At 35.4% G+C, this 23347-nt stretch overlaps 1 protein-coding gene across 2 annotated transcripts in view; it reads right to left on the reverse strand.

Annotated features, from left to right (window-relative positions):
• Positions 1 to 23347, reverse strand: part of KCNT2 (potassium sodium-activated channel subfamily T member 2) — a 379267-nt gene that overhangs the window by 217584 nt on the left and 138336 nt on the right. For both annotated transcript variants that reach the window (XM_035010164.1, XM_035010163.1), the window contains exons 6-8: positions 19838 to 19912; positions 18235 to 18318; positions 9538 to 9632 (exon numbers count right to left, since the gene is read on the reverse strand). In XM_035010164.1, the coding sequence (XP_034866055.1) occupies positions 9538 to 9632; positions 18235 to 18318; positions 19838 to 19912 (254 nt within the window). The remainder of the gene's footprint in view (positions 1 to 9537; positions 9633 to 18234; positions 18319 to 19837; positions 19913 to 23347) is intronic.

Raw genomic sequence — 23347 nt, forward strand, 5'->3', positions numbered from 1 at the left:
TCTCTCAGTCAGTTTCCCAAAATGCAAATCTCAAAATCATCCTTCAATTTTTCTTTCTCCCACACCTGACATCCAGTTTGTTATCACAACTGTGTCACGTCTATTTTTTTAAAATTTACTGCAATAAGAACACGTAACATGAGATCGATCCTTCTGCACAAATGGATAAGTACACAGTAAGTGATATGAAGGTATAGTCATGGAACTAGTTAACGTGAAAGGCATAAAATGAACCCAGGATTATATCGCTCCAATTTAAGAGTTTTACCATTCATACCAAAGAGCAAGCACATCTTAGAGCTTACCGAAGAAACTCTGTAGTCACTCTGGTGTAGCAAGAGCTGTCATTAAGATGGAAATTGAAGAAGTCCATACTAAGTGACAGAAAATAGGATAACTGTGTGAAGAACAACCTGAGTGAAATGCACATGGTAAATGAAAAAGTTTAAGCACAGCCAGAGTCAGAATGGAGAATCTTTTTAACTGATTGTAAAGCTATCGCTTTTTTGTCAAGTTTTCTCACACATCATTCCTAAGAAGGAGCCAGCAAATAACATGACTCAGTATACAGCTTGTCCTAACCCAGAGGAGAATGCACTCACTGACTACTTGAGAGTTCCTCAGGTAATTCTTGGCCTTAAAGTGCACCATTCACAGCAACGACCATGGACCTGGGCTCTTGGCATGGATAAGAACTCAAGTAAGATGTGATCCTCGGCACTTGGAAGGCTTATGGAGTTGTTCATGACAAAGCTCCCAGCACAGGTATGGTAGTCACTAAACAGATGTAGTGTGAGACTCACCACCTTATCTCAGCACCAACCTGCAACTGGGTCAAACCTACCATATTGCAATGTCATATATATTTTTGTTAATAGATGGCTGCTTCATAAGAAAAGCAATATTAAAAACCAGAAAAATAAGATAGGCACTGAAAAATTTTACTAGATAAGCATACATTTCAAATATTAAAAGAATTTAAATGAATTAAATACAATTTGTTTAAAAGCTTCAATGTGAGCTTTAGGATTTTTTTTTCTTTTTAGAAGATGTTTATTTTTTAAATGTTTTGTGAAGAATGCTGGATTTGAAAGTCTACCGGGAGATTTGCTTCTTTACAAAACATTCTTCAGTGTTATCTTTGACACAGATCCATACAAAATGACTTCAGGGTTATGCAATTCTAAAACAAAATCTGAACATTTTATCCTCTTTAAAAAAACTGAAAAATCGTAATTGATTTGCTTAAATAGACCCCATATATAATAACAAAGGCATCTTAATTACTAATTGTAATTAGTGCTCTTTAAAATTTGCCTCTTTTAAAATGTTAACTATACATTTAGTTATATAGTAGTCCCCTCTTATCTGTGGTTCTGCTTTCTGGAGTTTCAGGTATCTGCAGTGGAAGCAGATGTTCCTTCTTCGACAGAAGCATCAGGCCAATAGTAGCCTAAAGCTATGTCACAGAGCTTACGTCATTCCCCTGACTTCATCTCATCACATAGGCATTTTGTCATCTCACATCATAACAAGAAGGGTGAGTACAGTACAATAAGATATTTTGAGATAGACCACATTCACATAACTTTTATTATAGTGTATTGTTATAATTATTCTTTCCATTATTAGTTATTAATCTTTACTGAATATATACTGAATCTTTACTGAATATATATATTCAGTACTTTCCACAGTTTAGGCATCCAGTGGGGATCGTGGGATGTATCCCCTGTAGATTAGGGGGAACTACTGTACAAGCTTTCAAGCTTGGGCAAGTTTATAAGGAAAACATTAATTTGAATGAAAGGAAATATTGAGACTGTAAACTTTCTCACCACCTGGTAAATGTCAATTTGTACAATAAAATGTTTTCAGAGAAAAAAGTCACATAGCAGAAATAAATAACCTTAAATATCCATGCACTCCCTATGAATCCAATTGCTGTGCACAGTTACTTGAAAAACTTAATTAGCAATGGCATTCTGTGCTAAAAGCATCTAACACTTTGATTTCATGCTTGTAGTTCAGACATTAGTATTCAAATCAGCCCACGACTTGCACTTTGGTATTTACTGGATGAATACCAATTAAATTGTTCCAAATAATCATTTTCATTTCCTATAGAGTATCTCCCTAAAACCGAATATTCCCATGGAATTTAAGATATCTGAGATGTTGGGAGTTTTACATTTTCTAGGGAGAAATTTTGTGTTTAAAATAATAATAAATCTAGTTTTTCTATTGTTGCAAGAAAGTTTTCTCACATTCCTGGGCATTGTTTTTGAATCTATGCAAAAAAGTTTACTGAATCATGCCATAAACCATTAATCTGAAGTCAATATACACTGCAATTTAGTAATTCATGAAAAGTGACCACACCTCACCCTAATGCACAAACATGCATTTTCGTTATTTCAAAATAAATGGATGATGAACACTTTTCAGAAGAGGCTCAGGATTTAGATCAGATGGGAGAAGCAAAAGTGAGATAGAACCCCCCCCCAAAAAAAAATCAAAGAAAGAAGTAGAATAAAAAAACAAAAATCCTGAAAGATGATGGGAAGAAAAAAGCATGATAGTATGTGTACAGCAATGCTCTCTAGCATTTAATCAATATGGTTCTAAGATCAATATAGGAGATGATAGTTTCAGTAATTTTATTAAATTGTCTGTTCTCACAAATTCTAACATTAAAGGAAGAAAAATTCTCAAGACATAAATTCAGAAGTTATAGGGAGACAAAATTAACAGCCAAAATTTGATTTATATGGGAGTTCTTATATATGTGGTGTGTGTATGCAATTTATAAAAATTATTTCAAAGAGTATTTCTCTTCAATTAAATTTGTAGAAGTTTTACTACCCAGTTATATTTCCTTGGCAAAAACAACAGCCCTAGAATGTCTTTACAGATTACACTGAGTGTATAACCTCACACCAAAGTTAACTGTGGGAAGAGGTATTTAAAGGAACAGTCTCAAAATATATGGTTTGAGTATACTTAATTTACAATATATTTAAGTACCTCCAATTGATAAGATATTGTTTGGGAATTCTGACCCCCAAGTGTTACTGTGTATCAACTATAAATATTTGTGAAGCATCTTATATATCCAACCAAGAGATGCGGGGCATAAAATGGTGAGGAAGGAAAACTGACTCTTTGTTCTTATATATCATGAATATCTACCAAGAAGTCCTGATAATTAAAGAAACACTGTACATTTATAATTTTTTCCAACACTGAGAAGCATAAAGGTTGGGCATCTCCCATAATTCAGATAACCTTCAAGAAAACTTCAGGGCAGAGCTTCAATTTAAAAGTTGAGACTCAAAAAAAAGTTGGGACTCAAAGAGTAAGTGGTAGATAAAGGTGAAGAATTTGGATTTTTAAAAAACTTAATATGAGAATCACTTTATTAAGGGAAGGAATTAATTATGCAAATTATATTGAATATGATCTTTACATCTGACATTTTGTGTTAAATTTTGTTGTCTCTTTTTACATTCCTTAATTTTTGTGACTGTTCTGTTTGTTTTCAAAAAGTATGCATATTCATTCTGAATATTTAAACCATAGAAGAAAGTATGCGGAAGACAGCTGAAAACATGATACACAATTCTATATCCATAAATAATCACTTGAATATATTCCCACCTCTGCAGATATACAGAAAGAAAGATGGATGAACAGGTAAATGGAGGAAGTAATTTAAACAGATAATAATCATGAATATATCATAATTTTATCTAAATGTATTGTATATGTGTTTGCTAAAATTTAAAAAGAGAAACAAGGATTAGAAACTTGCTGAGTTTGAGGCAATTTATTATTCACACAAAAGAGATAGCAATGGCTAAAGTATTCTTCTATCTTAATCAAAAAAATCTAGGGCGCCTGGGTGGCTCAGATGGTTAAGCATCTGCCTTCGGCTCAGGTCATGATCCCAGGGTCCTGGGATCGAGTCCCACATCACACTCTCTGCTCCTTGGGAGCCTGCTTCTCCCTCTGCCTCTCTCTCTCTCTGTCTGTCATGAATAAATAAATAAAATCTTTAAAAAAAAAAATCTAAAAAGTAAGAGTTTGTCATCCTAATGTCTTACTAAACTATAATTTACTTCAAATAGTAATTTAAAAATTCACAATAATAGAAATGAGAAAATAAACATAATTCTTTTATTTTTTTAGTTTATTATTACTGCTAATGACTTCTAGAACATCATACAAATAATATTACAGTGGTTAAGCATGTGGCCTCTGGCACCAATTTGCCTACGCCCAGATCTGAGCTCTGCTTCTTAATAGTATAGACCTATGATAATCTAAGGTTTATCTTTTTACTTGACCTTTCTGTGCCTCTGTTTATCTGTAACATGAGAATTGCTGTGGCATGACTACTTTGGCTTTCTCTCACCCCTTCACCCCACCTTCTAATTGAAAACCTCCCTTGGCTAGGTACCTATATCATAGAAATTAAAAATGGTGTCTCTGCCTCTGCCTGGATAAGCCTTCAACTGCACTTCTGATAAAACTCAGTGTGAAGATGGGGTTTCCCAGAGAAAGATCCAAGGTGTTGTTATTGCATAAACCACAGATTCTCATAGACTATATATTTTTCCTTTTCCTTTATCCTTTTTTTTCTTATTCCTATTAAGTACGTACTTAATAATATGTAGGTAGCATACTTTCTAAGTTCTTGTATGTCTGAAAATAACTATACATTACCCTCATAACTCGATGGTTTAAATTCTAACTGCCCAACATCTGACTTCCCACTTACACAAAATTTAGTTGGGACAAAGAGTTTTCTATATGTTCTAGTGTAATACAAATCTGAGGGCTGTTTCCAGATCTTCAGACAAACACACTTTCTGTCATTCATTTGTAATAAAGCAAAACAAATGTGACCAAACAAAACTAGTAACCAAATACCATGATGGTGATAACATCATGAGATCATGGTTTAATACTTCCTCCAAATTTCAGTTCTTACTTTTCACTGTCCACTTCCTGTCACACGGCTATTTGCCTTAAGAGTTAAATCAGTAAACAGAGTTTAAGGACTTCGGCGTTGAGCATTAAAGTAAGTGTTAATCAAAGATGCACAAGAAAATCCCAAATACTTTTTGAATTAAGCATGTTAATAATTTTAACTAGGTCATGTTTTTAAACAATAAATGGATTTATTTTCTCCTGAAATGAGAATGAGGAGGTAAACTGAATTTCTTACATTGGACTAAAACATGAAATATCCATTTACATAATACCGATCTTGATGTTATAGCTCCATGAAATAATTCAAAAATACCTAAACATACATATTCAAATAAAAAATTAAAGTTTGAAACAAAGTAGGCGCAAAATAAGCCTACTAGTGTAAAATTAGAAACACCAAATGTATTACAAATTAGAGTACTTATTATTGGTTAGAATATGTTGATAATTAAGCTAAAGTCATGCGCTTAATTCCTGATGTACCAGTTTCCTCTGCTTTGTTACAGAAACACAGGCTGAATCACAATTCCCAGCTGTCTTGGAAGTGTGTATTATTGATCCAGAGGGGTACACAGCGGACGTGGGGAAAGATTAGTCCAAATTCCATTACAATAACAGGAAAAACAATTCTGAGCACATTCCCTACAGAGAGTGGGTCAGCAGCTTAATGTTATCTCAGTTTGGCATGTGTCTCTTGTAGACAGATGCTTAATGATAGTTCTTTGTAATGTTAATAATGATGAAAAGAAGATACATTTTCAAACTATATAGCAGCTTTCCAAAACAGGTAATTTTAAGATTGTGAGATTCATGAACAACACATCCAGTTCATCAAATATTAGCTCCTGAATCTTTGGGGGCTTAAATTGTATGTATTAAAAATTCTGATTTGGAAAAGCACTGTCAGTCTTGCTCTATGACATAATGTAACCACAATTAATTAAGTCTAATCCCACAACAATGTAAAAAAATTATATATATGTCTGTATATTTGTATAGTATAAAGCACCAAAGGTATCAGAGAGAGGGGGAAATGCTACCATTACTTTGAACTTAGTGAAGCTAACTAGAGGAAATAAATATTAGAAATATGTAGACAGTACAAAAAACCTGAATACATTACAATGGAGGAAAATGTTTTCTCATATTTCCCATTAAATATATTTTCAGGCATCTCGGTTCACTTTTATATTATTATTAAGTTACTATGCTTAGATATTTTAGAGCAAATTAGTTTTTGTGCAGTCACATAATTTAATCCTCTTATATACAGAGGACATTTGAGGCAGGAAAAAAACCCGAAATTTTTGGAGTGTTCATACCAAGTGTCATATCTTCTGATAGACATTGTATAAACATATCTAATTTAGTCTTCATCAAAAAAAAGTACAACAAAAATTTTATAGGGTGATTAATGTTATCCTCATTTAATAATGTGGCAAATAGAGCTAGGTAAATTCAGTGAGTTGCCACGGGCTCCAAACTAGCATAGCCTGAGTTTTAAACAAATGATATGCGGGCGCCTGGGTGGCTGAGTTGGTTAAGCGACTGCCTTCGGCTCAGGTCATGATCCTGGAGTCCCAGGATCCAGTCCCTGGATCGAGTCCCACATCGGGCTCCCTGCTCGGCAGGGAGTCTGCTTCTCCCTCTGACCCTCCCCCCTCTCATGTGCTCTCTCTCATTCTCTCTCTCAAATAAATAAATAAAATCTTAAAAAAAAAAATGATATGCATTTGGACTTTTATGACTTATCAGTGCCAAAGATTGCTTATTGTTCAACAGTATCCAGTTTTTCTGTTTTCCATGATAGTACAATATTCAACTGGGTATACTGTTTCGCAGCTAGACCAGATTTCTGTAGACTCCCTTTCAGCTATGTGTGGATATATGACCAAATTCTGGCCTATTTTATGCATGTAATTTCTGGGTTGTGCCTTATCTTCTTCCTTCCTACAGGCTGGAGTTAGAATATAATGGCAAGAGTTGAGTAGCCATCTTGAGCCACGTTATGGAAACTATGTTTTGGGAATGGCAGAAAACAAGTTATAAGGAAATTTAGTCTCCAGCAATATTAAGTTGATATAACCTTCTTGGACAGACTATTTAAACATTTCCATTTGTTTAAGTTGCTGAACCTTTATGTATATTTGTATTTTACAGTGTGTGTGGTGTAACTCTTTGCTAAAACAGCTGTGTGTTATAACTAATATAACATTGTTTATATTTTTCTTGTAGATAACTACACTTTTGATGGTGAATTAAAAAAAAGACTTATTCTACCCTAAGATGATGGTCATAAATTATGAAAACATTTTGCTTGGTGTGCTAGAGAAAAATACACAAAGAAATCAAACTTCAGTTTCTCCATTCTAGATATTATAATTCAAAAACATATTAATGTAAATGTATTAATGAAAATGTATTGATGCACATGTGATTAAAAACAGTAACATTGTACATTTAAAATGTACGTGATTAAAACCAATAACACGCGGGCACCTGAGTGGCTCAGTCGGTTAAGCGTCTGCCTTTGGCTCAGGTCATGATCCCAGGGTCCTGGGATTGAGCTTTGTATCAGGCTCCCTGCTCAGCGGGGAACCTACTTCTCCCTCTCCCGCTCCCCCTACTTGTGTGCTCTATCAAATAAATAAATAAAATCTTTAAAAAAATAAATAAAATAAAATAAAACCAATAACACACAAGAACAACAACAAAAGCAACTCCAACTGCAGATAAAATAAAAAGTGAAGCACAAATAATTTAAATGATAAATAAACTGCATAATGGCAATTTCATATACATCATGAAAACCCATTATCTAGCACTACTGCATCCCTTGGCATAAGAAAGTGGCAAAATCTGTCTAGTTGCTTCTTTTGAAAATAAAAACTACTGAAGAAATAGACAAATGGGCAGAAAGTAAGAGCAAATGGAGAGCCCACCCTACGTGATTCACTGTAATGAGGATGCCTCCAAAACTAAAGTGAACTAAGTATTATCATTTAAAATTACTTGTCCTTATTTCATCATTAATATTTCTTTTTTTTAAAGATTTTATTTATTTCTTTGAGAGAGAGAGAGCATGAGCAGGGAAAAGGGCAGAGGGAGAAGCAGACTCCCCACTGAGCAAGGAGCCCAACAAGGGGCCCAATCCCAGGACCCCAGGTAATGACCTGAGTCGAAGGCAGATGCTTAAATGGCTGAGCCATCCAGGTGCCCCTCAGCATTAATATTTCAATTACTTCTTTACTAAATATACTTTAACAGACTCTAATAATATTTTAAAAATCATTCATTTCACTCTTTGTAATTTTCCAGCATTTGAAATATTAGCAAGTACAGGGGTATACAAGAGATTTTAATTTGGAGTATTTTTCTATAAATAAAATGAAAAAACTCCTAAACTATTCATATAATATCATTATCTTAAAATTAAGAATGTTTAGTGACTTTAGAAGGGAAGTCATTACTTTTAATATTTTATATTTAGGCAGCTAGGTGTTTACTAGGTGAAAAATAAAAAAAATTTGTGAGCAGTAAAAAAGATTTAAATGATAAGATGGCTTTGTGTCAATTTTAGAGAGATATTTTATATTTAAAGGCATTTAATATCTTAAAATACATTTATTTTTTAAGATATAAAGTATGTAATAAAACCTATTTTCAATACACTTAATAGAGATATTAACTACAAACTACTGACACAAAGTAGTTGCTATACCTACATATCTCAACCTATGTTTATATATATCTATCTATAGCTCTATATATATCTAATTCAGTTGTTCTAGTATATGGGGCATTCTTCTTATTTTGTACTCCCTAATTAACTTTTTCTCTTTCTTGATAGGTCAAATCCAGGACAGAGCACAATTACACATAATATCTAAGACTCCTGCAAAACAGATATATTATTCTACTTCATTTTTTGATTTTTCACATTTTTTCCTCCTCTTAAGGATCTACGTGAATCCATATGTGCAGGGCAACATTTCCCACTGGATTACTTTATAGCCATCAGAGTGAGACTTTCCAGAAGAAATAACTGTTTTCTATAATAAAGCAAAGTACCAAGTCCTGCGTTGCTTTGCCAGGAGATCTGCCCTTGCTTTCTGCCTGACTGCACAGTAAAACATCATGGAGAGAAGGCATGGGCAGAGACAGTGATGGGCAATGACAGTTTTCTCAACAGTATTTCTGCTCTGAAGATTGTAGAAATATAAGGGCACCTCCATGTCAGCAGTTTGAAAGAAAATTTCTTGTTTGACAACTGTGGCATGCAGTACAAATTCTTGTGATTTGGTTGTTTACAACACTTGGGAAAATGCCAAAGTTGCAGTAAATATCAATACCAAATGATAGATGCACCTTCTTGTTTTTTCTGTAAGACTGAAGGAGAGATTTTACTTTTATTCCTATAGGTGATCCCTTACATTTATAGTGAGTATTTCTCTATTTTAGCCAACTCAATTAAAATAATGTATATTTAGAAACTATAATCAAATGAAACAATAAAAATAATGATATGTACAATCTTACCAGGTGAAGATAAGGCATAGTAATGTAGATATTAAAATCAAAACTTGATTAAACATTGCAGATTGTGTACGCTGAATGGCTCTGTGCAGATCATTCTAAAATAAAACCAAAAAGCATATTTTAATCTTGAAAATACTACATATCAATGAGTTTCACTACATTTATTACTGTGTATTATATTTCAACTGTCTTGTGCACACTCGATGCATATACTTTAAATGGATATAGCAACATATTTCCATTTTTGCCTAGGTCTAAATATACTTTACCTTAGCATTCATATTACAAAAATGACACTATGGGGGACCACCAAAGCCCCAAATTTCAGTTTACTCCCCCTTATCAACATTTATAGAGATGTTGCACTGACTCCCATAAAGCTCTCCACAGTAAGCAATGTCTATAATGGAAAATTCTAATTTTAAGAGTAATAGCTAGGTCAAGCTACAATCATATCTCATTCTCTGAATCAGGAAAAATGACATGAAATATGCCAGGCAATCTATCATGAACAGAAAAAACTAAACAGCCAATGAACAAAATTTTTTAAGTTTAATTTCATTAATATAAAGATAAAGGTGAATTAAAGATATAATTTCTATCTTTCCAATTGAAAAATGTTAAAAAATAATAATATCCAATATTGTTTAAAATGCAAAAAAGTGAGCACTCACAAATGATTGATATTGCCCATGCAATTTGTTATAAAATTTCTTGAAGGTGATTTGGTAACACAAGTCAAAGCCATGTCCTTTTTATTTCATGCATTCATTAATTAATTTAATGAGTACATACTCAATAACATAACTTCTAAAAACTGACCACATGAAAATCATCAGAGATAAAAATTAATATTTATGTTAATTTTTATTACAAAATTACAATACTTATATGAAATAAGGAATGTTCATTACTACTAAAATATGCAATACAAAATGGTTAAACAAAGTCATCAAAACTATACAATAGATTTAGATGCAGCTATCAAAAATGATTAGAAGACATATGAAATTGAGCACTACAAAAACAAAATTCAAATTATAACATTGAACATACAATGTAATTTCATATATGATATGTGTGCATTCTTTTCAGAGAAAATATTATAAGAATATAAGTTATGACTAGTATTTAGTCTGTGGTACATTCATAGGTTTTCATAATTTATAGTTTTCTTTTCATCTCAAATATTTTATAATAAACTTTTAACTGTCTTGAAGTCAGTGTTGCATGAAATAAATCACTTCACCAATATAAAATCTCAACAAGCCACTATTTTCTCTTCCTCTACCATATATTTAACCAAACTGTTAAGAAAACAAAAATCTAAGTTGATTAGAAGTTCACCTCTCATCCCTTACTTTCTTTTTGACAGAGGTGTTAATGAGCAGAAAAATAAATAAACATTTCTCCAACCAGTGAAAGGAGAAGTAAAATATAGAAACACAATGGAAAATGAATCCTAAATTAATATTGCAAAGCACTACTTTCACTCTCAGTGATTGACTAATGATTCCTCCCTTGGTTAGGTTATTTTTTTCCACCAACTAATAACACAAATTAGTGAAAAGAGGGTTATTTTTTCCCGGCGTATTTTTTTCTTTTGCAATTTAGGCAATCCATATTTAATGAAATAGTATTTTGGGGGGGAATAGTGAAGACAGCCCAACATTTCATCAAATCAATCATGAGATTCCAGTGGTTATTTAAAATAAATGTTTAGAAACATTCATTTGGTTGTGAATACTCAAATGCTATCCAAATATACCTTTGGCTAAACTTTTTGTGTTCCATTTCTATTCAAAAACATTTAAAAGGAAAACAAGTTTGCTTCCAAGCAAATTTAATTTCAATGTAGTAAAATTAACAGTATTGAGCCCTTACTACATTTATGCCAGATACAATATTTTATACACACACACAAACACATCTATATGTTATACATGTATGTAATTTCATTTAATTTTTATAACAAGTCTGTAGGGTAACTACTTTAGTTCTCTTCTGAAGACAAGTAACCAAAGCTATTGGTAGCTCTGGCTTGGTGATATTTAGAAAATCTGGGAGGAGGGGCACCTGGGTGGCTCAGTCAGCTAAGCATCTGCTTTTGGCTCAGGTCATGATACCAGATTCCTGGGATCGAGCCCTCACTCAGTGGGGATCCTGCTTCTCCATCTCCCTCAGTCCCCCAGCTTGTGCTCTCTCTCACTCTATCTCAAATAAATAAATAAAATCTTTAAAAAAAAAAAGTCTGGGAGGAGAGGAAAAGATGGTGGAGGAGTAGCAGACCCTATTCCAACTGGTCCCCAGAATTGAGCTGGATATCTACCAGACCACTCTGAACATCCACAAAATCAGCCTGAGTTGTAAGAAAATATATCTGGATCTCCACAAACAGAATATCACAGGCGGTTGGTTTCCAGGTATGAAGTGCAGAACTGTGATTCCGCAGGCACATATCTGAAGATAAACAGGATGGGGAGAGAGCCGTGGGGATCTTACACCACCGGTAAGCAATAGCCTCCCATGCTGGGGACAGGGCACAGACTAGCAGACCAGTAGCGGCGGGGAAAGGAGTTTAGGGCAGCCCCCCAGACAGAAGCCCAGAGCATCAGGGCTCCACATGCAAACTGGGGGCAGCTGGTGGTTTTAGAAGCACAAAGGACAGAGACGTGCCCCGACCTGGAGGCGAGGACTAGGAGCCCTGCTGAGGGGTGTACAACCCAGGATACTGCACTTTATAGCAGCACAGACAGAAACGGAGATAGTGTGGCCTGGAGAGCTCACTGAAGAACAGACTGCAATCTCTCTGTTCTGAGGCAGAGGGTTGAAAATGATCACTTATGCTCTGACTCTCGGAAGAGATGCAGAAAGCTGCCAGGGAAAGCCGCCAGAGAATAAAAGCCCCCAAAACTGGTTTTCACTGAGCCTATCCCCCCCCACATGGGGCAGGGCAACTTTACCCAAACAGGGTTGCCTGAGTAACAGCATGGCAGGTCCCTCCCCTAGAAGACAGGCTGGGAGAACAAGAGGCAAACAACCCTAAGGTCCCTATAAAACACGTGCATCTGGCTTGGGTTGTGGTCAATAATTTGGACTCTGTACATTCCCTCAACCACCCCTCAACAGAATGACTAGGAGGAGGAAGCCCCAAAATAGGAAAGACTCAGAGACTGTGACTTCTGCCACGGATTTACAAATGGATATAGATATAACCAAGATGTCGGAAATGGAATTCAGGGTAACAGTTATGAAGACAATAGCTAGAATGGAGAAATCGATTAATGGCAACATAGAGTCTCTAAGGGCAGAAATGAAAACTGAAGTGGCAGAACTTAAAAATGCTATCAATGAGATCCAATCTAATCTAGATAATCTAACAGCTAGGGTAAGCGAGGCAGAAGAATGAATTAATGATCTAGAAGACCAATTGATAGAAAAGAAGAATAAAGAGGAGGCCATGGAGAAACAACTCAAAATCCATAACAAAATCAGAGAAATAAGTGACACCACGAAACATTACAATGTCAGAATTATTGTGATATCTAAGAGGGTGGAGAGAGAGAGAGGACTAGAAGATATATTTGAGCAAACTGTAGCTGAGACTTTCCTAATCTGGGGAATGAAGCAAACATTCGTGTCTTAGAGGCAGAGAGGACCCCTCCCAAGATAAGGAAAACAGGCCACTGCCCCGGCATGTAATAGTAAAACTCAAATCTTAGAACCAAGGAAACCATCTTAAGGGCAGCTAGGGGGAAGAGATTCCTTATGTACAGAGGGAGGAACATCAGACCTATCCACAGAGACATGGCAAGCCAGAAAGGGCTGGCAAGACATATTCAGGGTACTAAATGAGAAGAACATGCAGCCAAGAATACTTTATTCATCAAGGCTGTCATTTAGAATGGATGGAGAGATCCAGAGCTTCCAAGACCAGCAGAAACTGAAAGAATACGTGACCACTAAGCCGGCCCTGCAAGAAATATTAAGGGGGTTCTATAAAAGGAGAAAAACCTCACGAGTGATATAGAACAGAAATTTACAGAGATAATCTATAGAAACAAGGACTTCACAGGCAACATGATGACAATAAAATCATATCTTTCAATAATCACTCTCAACGTGAATAGCCAAAATGCTCCCATAAAACAGCACAGGGTTGCAAATTTGATAAAAAGACAGGACCCATCTATATGCTGTCTACAAGAGACTCATTTTGAACCTAAAGATACATCCAGACTGAAAGTGAAGGGATGGAGATCCATCTTCTATGCCAGCAGACCTCAAAAGAAAGCTGGGGTAGCAATTCTCATATCAGACAAATTAGATTTTAAGCTAAAGAGTGTAGTTAGAGACACAGAAGGACACTATACCATTCTTAAAGGCTCTATCCAACCAGAAGATCTAACAATTGTAAGTATCTATGCCCCGAACATGGGAGCAGCCATCTACATAAGCCAACTGTTAACCAAAATAAAGAGTCATATTGATAATAATATGATAATTGTCAGAGACTTCAATACTCCACTCTCAGCAATAGACAGATCATCTAAGCAGAAAATCAACAAAGAAACAATAGTTTTGAAAGACACACTGGACCTGATGGACCTCATAGATATATACAGAACATTCCACCCCAAAACAACAGAATACTCATTCTTCTTGAGCACACACAGAACTGTCTCCAGAATAGACCACACACTGGGTCACAAATCAGGTCTCAAATGATACGAAAAGACTGAGAATATTCCTTGCATATTATCAGACCATATGCTTTAAAACTGGAACTCAATCACAAGAAAAAATTTGGAAGAAATTAAAACACTTGGAAGCTGAAGACCACTCTGCTCAAGAATGTTTGGGTCAACCAAGAAATCAAAGAAGAACTTAAAACAATTCATGGAAACCAATGAGAATGAAAACACATTGGTCCAAAACCTATGGGATACTGCAAAGACTGTCCTAAGGGGGAAATACATAGCCATCCAAGCCTCATTCAAAAAAATAGAAAAATCCTGAATTCACCAACTAACTATGCACCTTAAAGAACCAGAGCAAAAGCAACAAATGATACCTAAGCCATGCATTAGAAGAGAAATAGTTAAGATTAGAGCAGAGATCAAAGAATTAGAAACCAGAAAACACAGTAGAGCAGATCAACAAAACTAGAAGCTGGTTCTTTGAAAGAATCAATAAGATCAATAAACCACTGGCCAGAATTATCCAAAAGAAAAGAGAAAAGACCCAAATTAATAAAATTATGAATGAAAGGGGAGAGATCACGACCAACACCAAGGAAATAGAAACAATTATTAGAAATTATTATCAACAACTATATGCCAATAAATTAAGTAACCTGGAAGAAATAGATGCCTTCCTGGAAACCTATAAACTACCAAGACTGAAACAGGAAGAAATTGAAAACCTGAATAGACTAATAACCAATAATGAGATTGAAGCAGTGATCAAAAACCTCCCAAAAAAACAAGAATCCAGGGCCTGATGGATTCCCTGGGGAATTCTACCAAACATTCAAAGAAGAAATAATACCTATTCTCCTGAAGCTGTTTCAAAAAATAGAAACAGAAGGAAAGCTTCCAGACTCATACTATGAGGCCAACATTATCTTGATCCCCAAACCAGGCCAAGACCCCATCAAAAAGGAGAATTTCAGACCGATATCCCTGATGAATATGGATGGCAAAATTCTCAACAAAATCCTAGCTAATAGGATCCAACAGACATTAAAAAGATCATCCACCACGACCAAGTGGGACTTATCCCTGGGATGCAAGGGTGGTTCAACATTTGCAAATCAATCGATGTGATAAAACACATTAATAAGAGGAGAGAGAAGAACTATACGGTCTTCTCAATTGATGCAGAAAAAGCATTTGACAAAATACAGCATCCTTTCCTGATTAAAACTCTCCAGAGTATAGGGATAGAGGGAACATTCCTCAAGTTCATAAAATCCATCTATGAAAAACCCATCTATGAAAAACCCACAGTGAATATCACCCTCAATGGGGAAAAGATGAGAGCCTTTCCCTTAAGATCAGGAACACATCAAGGATGCCCACTCTCACCACTATTGTTCAACATAATACTAGAAGTCCTAGCAACAGCAATCAGACAACAAAAGAAATAAAAGGTATTCAAATTGGCAAAGAAGAAGTCAAACTCTCTTCACGGATGACATGATACTTTATGTGGAAAACCCAGACTCCAACCCCAAATTACTAGAACTCATATAGCAATTCAGTAATGTGGCAGGATACAAAATCAATGCACAGAAATCAGTTGCTTTCTTATACACTAACAATGTAACTGTAGAAAGAGAAATTAGAGAATTGATTCCATTTACAATAGCACCAAAAACCATAAGATACCTTGGAATAAACTTAACCAAAGAGATAAAGGATCTATACTCTAGGAACTACAGAACACTCATGAAAGAAGTTGAAGAAGACACAAAAAGATGGAAAAATATTCCATGTTCATGGATTGGAATAAACACTGTTAAAATGTCCATGCTACCCAGAGCAACCTATAGCTTCAATGCGATCCCGATCAAAATTCCAATGACATTTTTCAAAGTGCTGGAACAAACAATCCCAAAATTTGTATGGAATCAGAAAAGACCCCGAATCACTGAGGAAATGTTGAAAAAGAAAAACAAAGCTGGGGGCATCACGTTGCCTGATTTCAAGCTATATTACAAAGCAGTGATCACCAAGACAGCATGATACTGGCACAAAAACAGACATATAGACCAATGAAACAGAATAGAGAGCCCAGATATGGACCCTCAAATCTATGGTCAAATAATCTTTGACAAAGTAGGAAAAAATATGCAATGGAAAAAAGCCAGTCTCTTCAATAAATGATGCTGGGAAAATTGGACAGCTATATACAGAAGAATGAAACTCAACCATTCTCTAACACCATACACAAAGATAAACTCAAAATGGATGAAAGACCTCAATATGAAACAGGAATCCATCAAAATCCTAGAGGAGAAGGTAGGCAGTAACCTCTTCGACATCAGGCACAGCAACTTCTTTCAAGATACATCTCCAAAGGCTAGTGAAGCAAAAGCAAAAATGAACTTTTGGGACTTCATCAAGATAAAAAGCTTCTGCACAGCAAAGGAAACAGTCAACAAAACAAAGAGGCAACCCACAGAATGGGAGAAGATATTTGCAAATGACACTACAGACAAAGCGCTGATTTCCAAGATCTATAAAGAACTTCTCAAACTCAACACCCAAAAAACAAATAATCAAGTCAAAAAATGGGGAAAAGACATGAACAGACACTTCTCCAAAGAAGACATACAAATGGCTAACAGACACATGAAAAAATGTTCATCATCATTAGCCATCAGGGAAATTCAAATCAAAATCACATTGAGATACCACCTTACACCAGTTAGAATGGCAAAAATTGACAAGACAAGAAACAACAAATGTTGGAGAGGTTGTGGAGAAAGGGGAACCCTCTTATACTGTTGGTGGGAATGCAAGTTGGTACAGCCACTTTGGAAAACAGTGTGGAGGTGCCTCAAAAAATTAAAAATAGACCTACCCTATGACCCAGCAATTGCACTACTGGGTATTTACCCCAAAGACACAGATGTAGTGAAAAGAAGGGCCATATGCAACCCAATATTCATAGCAGCAATGTCCGCAATAGTCAAACTGTGGAAAGAGCCGAGATGCCCTTCAACAGATGAATGGATAAAGAAGATGTGGTCCATATATACAATGGAATATTACTCAACCATCAGAAAGGATGAATACCCAACTTTTACATCAACATGGATGGGACTGGAGTAGATTATGCTAAGTAAAATACGTCAAGCAGAGAAAGTCAATTATCATATGGTTTCACTTACTTGTGGAACATAAGGAATAGCATGGAGGACATTAGAAGAAGGAAGGGAAAAATGAAGGGGGGGAATCGGAGGTGGAGATGAACCATGAGACTATGGACTCCAAGAAACAAATGAGGGTTTTAGAGGGGAGGGGGGTGGGGGGATGGGTTAGCCCAGTGGTGGGTATTAAGGAGGGCATGTACTGCATGGAGCACTGGGTGTTATACGAAAAGAATGAATCGTGGATCACTACATCAAAAACTAATGATGTACTGTATGGTGACTAACATAACATAATAAAATTTAATTTAATTTAATTTTTAAAAAAGAAAATCTGAACTATCTTTGTTTACTAGGTCATAGGGCCTTACAAAGGTGGTGACTTGACAATAAGGGCCAAGTTAATTTAGCCCAGAAAGTTTTCATTCTGAATTAGGATGCAAGCAGACTTAAGGTCTATTAACGTCAATATTAATATTGACATCGCTTTGACAGTATTTTACCAAAACTCTTCCGTTATTACGAATATTTAAATGAAACTATTTATTGGGATACTAAATTAATTTAAAAGAAATTTATTAATTTAAAATAAAATAAATTTATCTCTTTTAAAAATGAACCATTCAGAAATTTATTTATACCTAAATAAATCACAATAGTATGAGTTTATATTTCATGGGTGAAAGAAAAATGAGGAAGTACAAAACTAAGACCTCAAATCATCTTCTCTCTGTGTTTAATATAAGCACTGAAAGTATGTAAGAAATAATGGAAGGTTGAAAATACTTTGTATTGGCACTTCATTCTTTCATACTTACAATCATATTTTCCAAGGCATGTTTGGCAAGCCAACAGTTTAGAAAGACGGGGACAAATAGATTCCTTAAGGAAGGCCAAAAGATCTGAAAAACAAACCAAAACTAAACTTTTATCTCAAAGCAAAAATCATATCCAGCAGATTAACATGTAAAACAAAAAAATAAGTTAATAAAGACAATATAATTTTTAATACATGTGACAAATACTTTAAACTCATTAATGAAATGCAAGGAGAAGATCCAATCTTTTCATTCATTGTTCTAATTCTTACTTAGGAAAAAATTCCTTGGGAAATTATTGTAGAAGCAGAAAGGAAAAAATGAGCTCCTGCTAATGTCACCTATAACTATGGTAATTCTATCATTAATTCTTTCAGTGTAACGGTTTATAATAGAGATCACCTCTTTCTTCCCTACAACTGGAGGGGGAACATAGGAATAAGGAGAGAAGGCTTTCCCTTTTCACAACATTACCACTTACTCTCTTCAGATTCAAACATTTTAAGTGACACTGGGAACCATATTCAATTGGATTATATGTAGTTAGCCTGTCATTTAATCTAGTTCCAGTCGTTCCTGTAGATAAATCATTTAAATTAAAATAATTGTCAGAAGTAAGCAACCACTTGAGATAATATTTGCTTATTTCCATAATTTTCCAAATAAAATTCAAATGAAGTGTTAGAAAGCATATCCCCAACAGACATTTTTATAAATCTATGAGATAGAGATTAAAGCCTAATTTTGCAATGGCAAAGTGCTTGTTACATATTTATGGGGCTGCAATTGAGCAGGATCATTGTAAAATTGGTATTCCACAGTACCTTGATAAAAAAACAAATTGCTAATTATCTGGCTGTTGGCAACTTTCTTATTAATGGGAGAATCAGACTTAGTAAATATTGTGTTTAAGCTAGAAATAAATATATGCTCAGTATGAGAAACTCTTATCAATACTTGGTTTCTATTTTTTTTCATTTGAGTATAGGTGACACACAATGTTCTATGAGTTTCAGGGTACAACTTAGTGATTTCACAAGTTTATACATTATGCTGTTATCCACAAGGGTAGTACCACCTGTCCTATGATATCACTACTATATCATTAATTGTATTCCTTATGCTATGCCTTTTATTCCCATGACATTCATTCCATAACTGGAAGCCTGTATCCCTTCCCTTTCACCCAGTTTGCCCAACCCCCCACTCTCTCCCCTCTGGCAACCGTCAGTTCTCTGTATTTATAGGTCTGATTCTGCTTTTTGTTAGTTTCTATTTTTTTTAATTTCACAATATACACAAGAAATGGAGTGATTAATTTCTACTCTGTCTAGATAATATCAACACCTATTCACATGGCACATCTAGAACATATATGTCTAAAAAAGTATTTTATTTTGCTATTGCACTAAATCTCACTAGTTTTCATTTAATTCCATAATCTAGTTATCCAACTGATTTTACTCTTTATTTTTAATACCATGATCCTTACCGAAGCCTAAAATGATTTATTGGAGCTAGTATAGTATTTATTAGTATTTAGATTTAAAGACTTAAGTCTAATGACAAAATTAGTTATTTTAAAGATGCTTTTAGGACTTACTGAGATAATGAAGGGAACCGCATTAATTATTTCCAAGATGAAGGGTATTCGTAAAATCTGTTCCCAGATGTTTCCCTTCCAAGAAAGAATAAATAAAAATGAAAGTCAATTATACTGAATCCCATTAAAGGGGGAAAAAGACAGCACTCAGAATTTCTCTAGCAAGGATGCTTACATTAACCGAATACCAAATCATTATATAAAAATGTAGCAATGACTTTTAAAGATTATTTTTCTAAATGTAATTGTACTCCCTCAATATTTTGGTAAGTTTAAGTAAAGCAAACATTTATAGTAAGTCTTGAATATTGTACACAACACATTTTGATCATATAATATTTCATGGAAGAAAAGTTACAAGTAAAGATACACATATTAAAGAAGCTGCAGAATCAGTAAAAAAGTGATTCAATCTTAATTTTTTTACTATATGAGTTATATTCACAAAAACTGTAAAGGATATTAAATAGCTTATAAATACATACACTTGTTAATGTTCATTAGTATTAACATTGTTTTTATGTTAAAACTTAAAGGGCTTTTTCAAGCATCTAGATTCTAATCTCCCAACCCACATAGTACAACAGTATTCATCAAAACTGGTGACATAATTTTTGTGTCCTAGTGCAAAATGAAAATTCCGGGCTTCCTATTAACAAATTATTAACAATTTACAGAAGGTGAGAGAAGAATATTAAAATAAGCACAGGCCCTTCTAAATGTATAGCCTTGTGCAAATGCATACAACACAACCATGACGCTGCCCCGATATAAACAGGTTAATCACTGACACTTTCTTAAATGGTGTCCAATGGGGGGAAAAAAAACTCAGGACTTCCTAAAGCAGCTTATTCTTCTATGAAGAGATCTCCATATCAGAAAGGTAATTTGAAATCTGGGTCCCTGTATTTTCCAATTATTTTATAACAGTGGTTTCAAAGTTAGGAGCCTTTCTTAATATTTCCTTGAGGTCCCAAAGGCTTAAAACATCACAGTAATATAAGATACTACCACATCACAAAGCAAGGTTCTATACTGGCTAATGTCCATGTACTCAAATATTAAGTAACAAGTTTTACTGTATTTCATTCATCACCGTCTCCAGGTTGTACAGAAAGTGGTAGGGGGAGCAGGTAGAAAAAAAATGGAAGCAAAGAGAAGGTCTCCATACAGGGATGTTAGTGGCGCTTGGGTGCTTCTCTCATCACTTCAGGCTAAGTGAGAAGGGATCAAGAGAACCACTTGGGGAGCTTGGCTCACATGTAGAGGCTGTATTTGGCTCATGCCCAAAACATCTAAACATGAAGAGACAACAGTGCAACAAGAACAGAGGGTTGAAATGAGAGCCAGCCACAATGATGCCAATTCTAAGACAAAGGTACTTGTTTTCTGGGAACGAGACATAGACTCTAAAGAATAAAATCTATGGCCATTTTAAAGGAGTTTACACTCAGGATGGCTGTGTACCTGAAGGGGAAACAAGACCTCAACAAATGGTGGACCTCAGAGTGTCAGGGCTTGGGTCAGAGCCCTAGCGGCCAGTCAGGGGCACTGAGGCATCCAAGGAGCTTCAGTCAAAAGCCTGCAGAAGACCGCAAAAGCCCTACTTGTATTTGCCATGCAGAACAAACCAACACCAGACCACACTTGTGCTATCAGGCACCTTCATCCCAAAGGCTGACTTCACCTCACTCCCTGTGCCTCCTCAGCCCCGAAGGAACCAGAATCAGCAGCATCAAGTAAGAGAGGAAGTGGGAATAACAGATAACCTCACAATGATTCCCCGTCTCATGCAGGTCTGAGCTGAGGAGAAGCTGAAGTATTAAAGTGGATGAAAATTTTAAATGTTTATATATATTGAGCATAGTTTCCTAAATACTAAACTGAAATTTGCCTTGTGATTGGAGAGACTACAAAAGTTCTGGGACCTTTACAACATATCATCTGATCAGCACGGATCAAGAGGATGTGTGCATTTGGAAAAGTGTTGGGGAAATAAAATCTTTAAAAAAAAAAAAGAAGAAGAAGGTAGCGGGAGGGGAAGAATGAAGCAGGGGAAATCGGAGGGGTAGACGAACCATGAGAGATGATGGACTCTAAAAAACTAACAGGGTTCTAGAGGGGAGGGGGGTGGGAGGATGGGTTAGCCTGGTGGTGGGTATTGAGGAGGGCACATTCTGCATGGAGCACTGGGTGTTATGCACAAACAATGAATCATGGAACACTTCATCTAAAACTAATGATGTAATGTATGGGGATTAACATAAGAATAAAAAAAAAAAGGGTTGGGGGACTAAAGGCCTTTCCTACTTGCACTGAGTCAAGCTTGTTCGATAAAGCAGTTGTAACTGATTGTGTGTGTGTGTGCATGCGTGTGTGCGTGTGCAAGTTAATATTCCCATTTCATTCACCAGTTTTTTTACATGACTCAGTTTCCAGAAGGCTTAACATTTGGCTTATTCTGTCCTTGGTGTGTTTTTACTGGTGACTGTACCTCTCTCTTTGGTGTCAATGATTGTTCCTAGGAAAGAGACTGATGTGACCAGCCAGAGAAGGAACAGTCTGGAAACAGTTACCACTGATGATATGGCAGGATATCTCTATTAATGCAGAGCAAGATTAATATTAGTTTTCTTTGCTGTGAGACACTGGACAAATTTAATTCATAGTAAACAAAAACATCATATATCTCTGATAACTCTCTTCATTTCCATTTGTAATACATCAACTTTATTTCATGATTTTTTTCTCAAACAATTAAAAGAGTCTCATAACTGGTATCTGACTTAATTTGGTTAATTTCTGATTTATCTTCTATAATAAAGCAAAAAAGTTCTTTCCAAAATGCCATTGCCAACATAATGACATCCAAACTACTCTTCAGATTATATGAAGGCTCATAATCTGGACTCTGGTTACTGGTTTGGTTTGTACCTACTATACTTCTGTTTCCATCTTGAATTCAGCCACAGATTCATCCATACTGAATTTTATACAGTTCTCTGAGCAGGCTATTTCATACTTTTATAACTTTGCTCACACTTCTCCCGCTGCTTGGAACACCCCACTCCCCATGCCTTCACCACTAATCTCCTGGACAAGTGTTTATAATGTTTTATAGACCTGCTTGTTTCTATGCCTGTTAGGGCTCAAGAAGTATGTTAATGAGTAAATTAGGGGCGCCTGGATGGCTCAGTTGGTTAAGCGTCTGCCTTCGGCTCAGGTCATGATCCCAGGGTCCTGGGATCGCCCGGTGTCGGGCTCCCTGCTCAGTGGGCAGCCTGCTTCTCCCTCTGCCTCTGCCTGCCATTCCCCCTGCTTGTGCTCTCTCTCTCTCTCCCTCTCTCAAATAAATAAATAAAATCTTAAAAAAAATAATGAGTAAATTAAACTTCCAAATATTTTATACATACTTTCCCCCTTCTTGGTATAATTATTTTGTTTTTGAACTTAAGTATTTACATTTTTCTATTGAATCCAAATGGAAACACTTAAAAGAATTTTATTGTT

This window comes from Mirounga leonina, unplaced genomic scaffold (assembly GCF_011800145.1).
Source record: "Mirounga leonina isolate KUSES-001 unplaced genomic scaffold, KU_Mleo_1.0 Mir_154, whole genome shotgun sequence".
NCBI classification, from domain to species: domain Eukaryota; kingdom Metazoa; phylum Chordata; class Mammalia; order Carnivora; family Phocidae; genus Mirounga; species Mirounga leonina.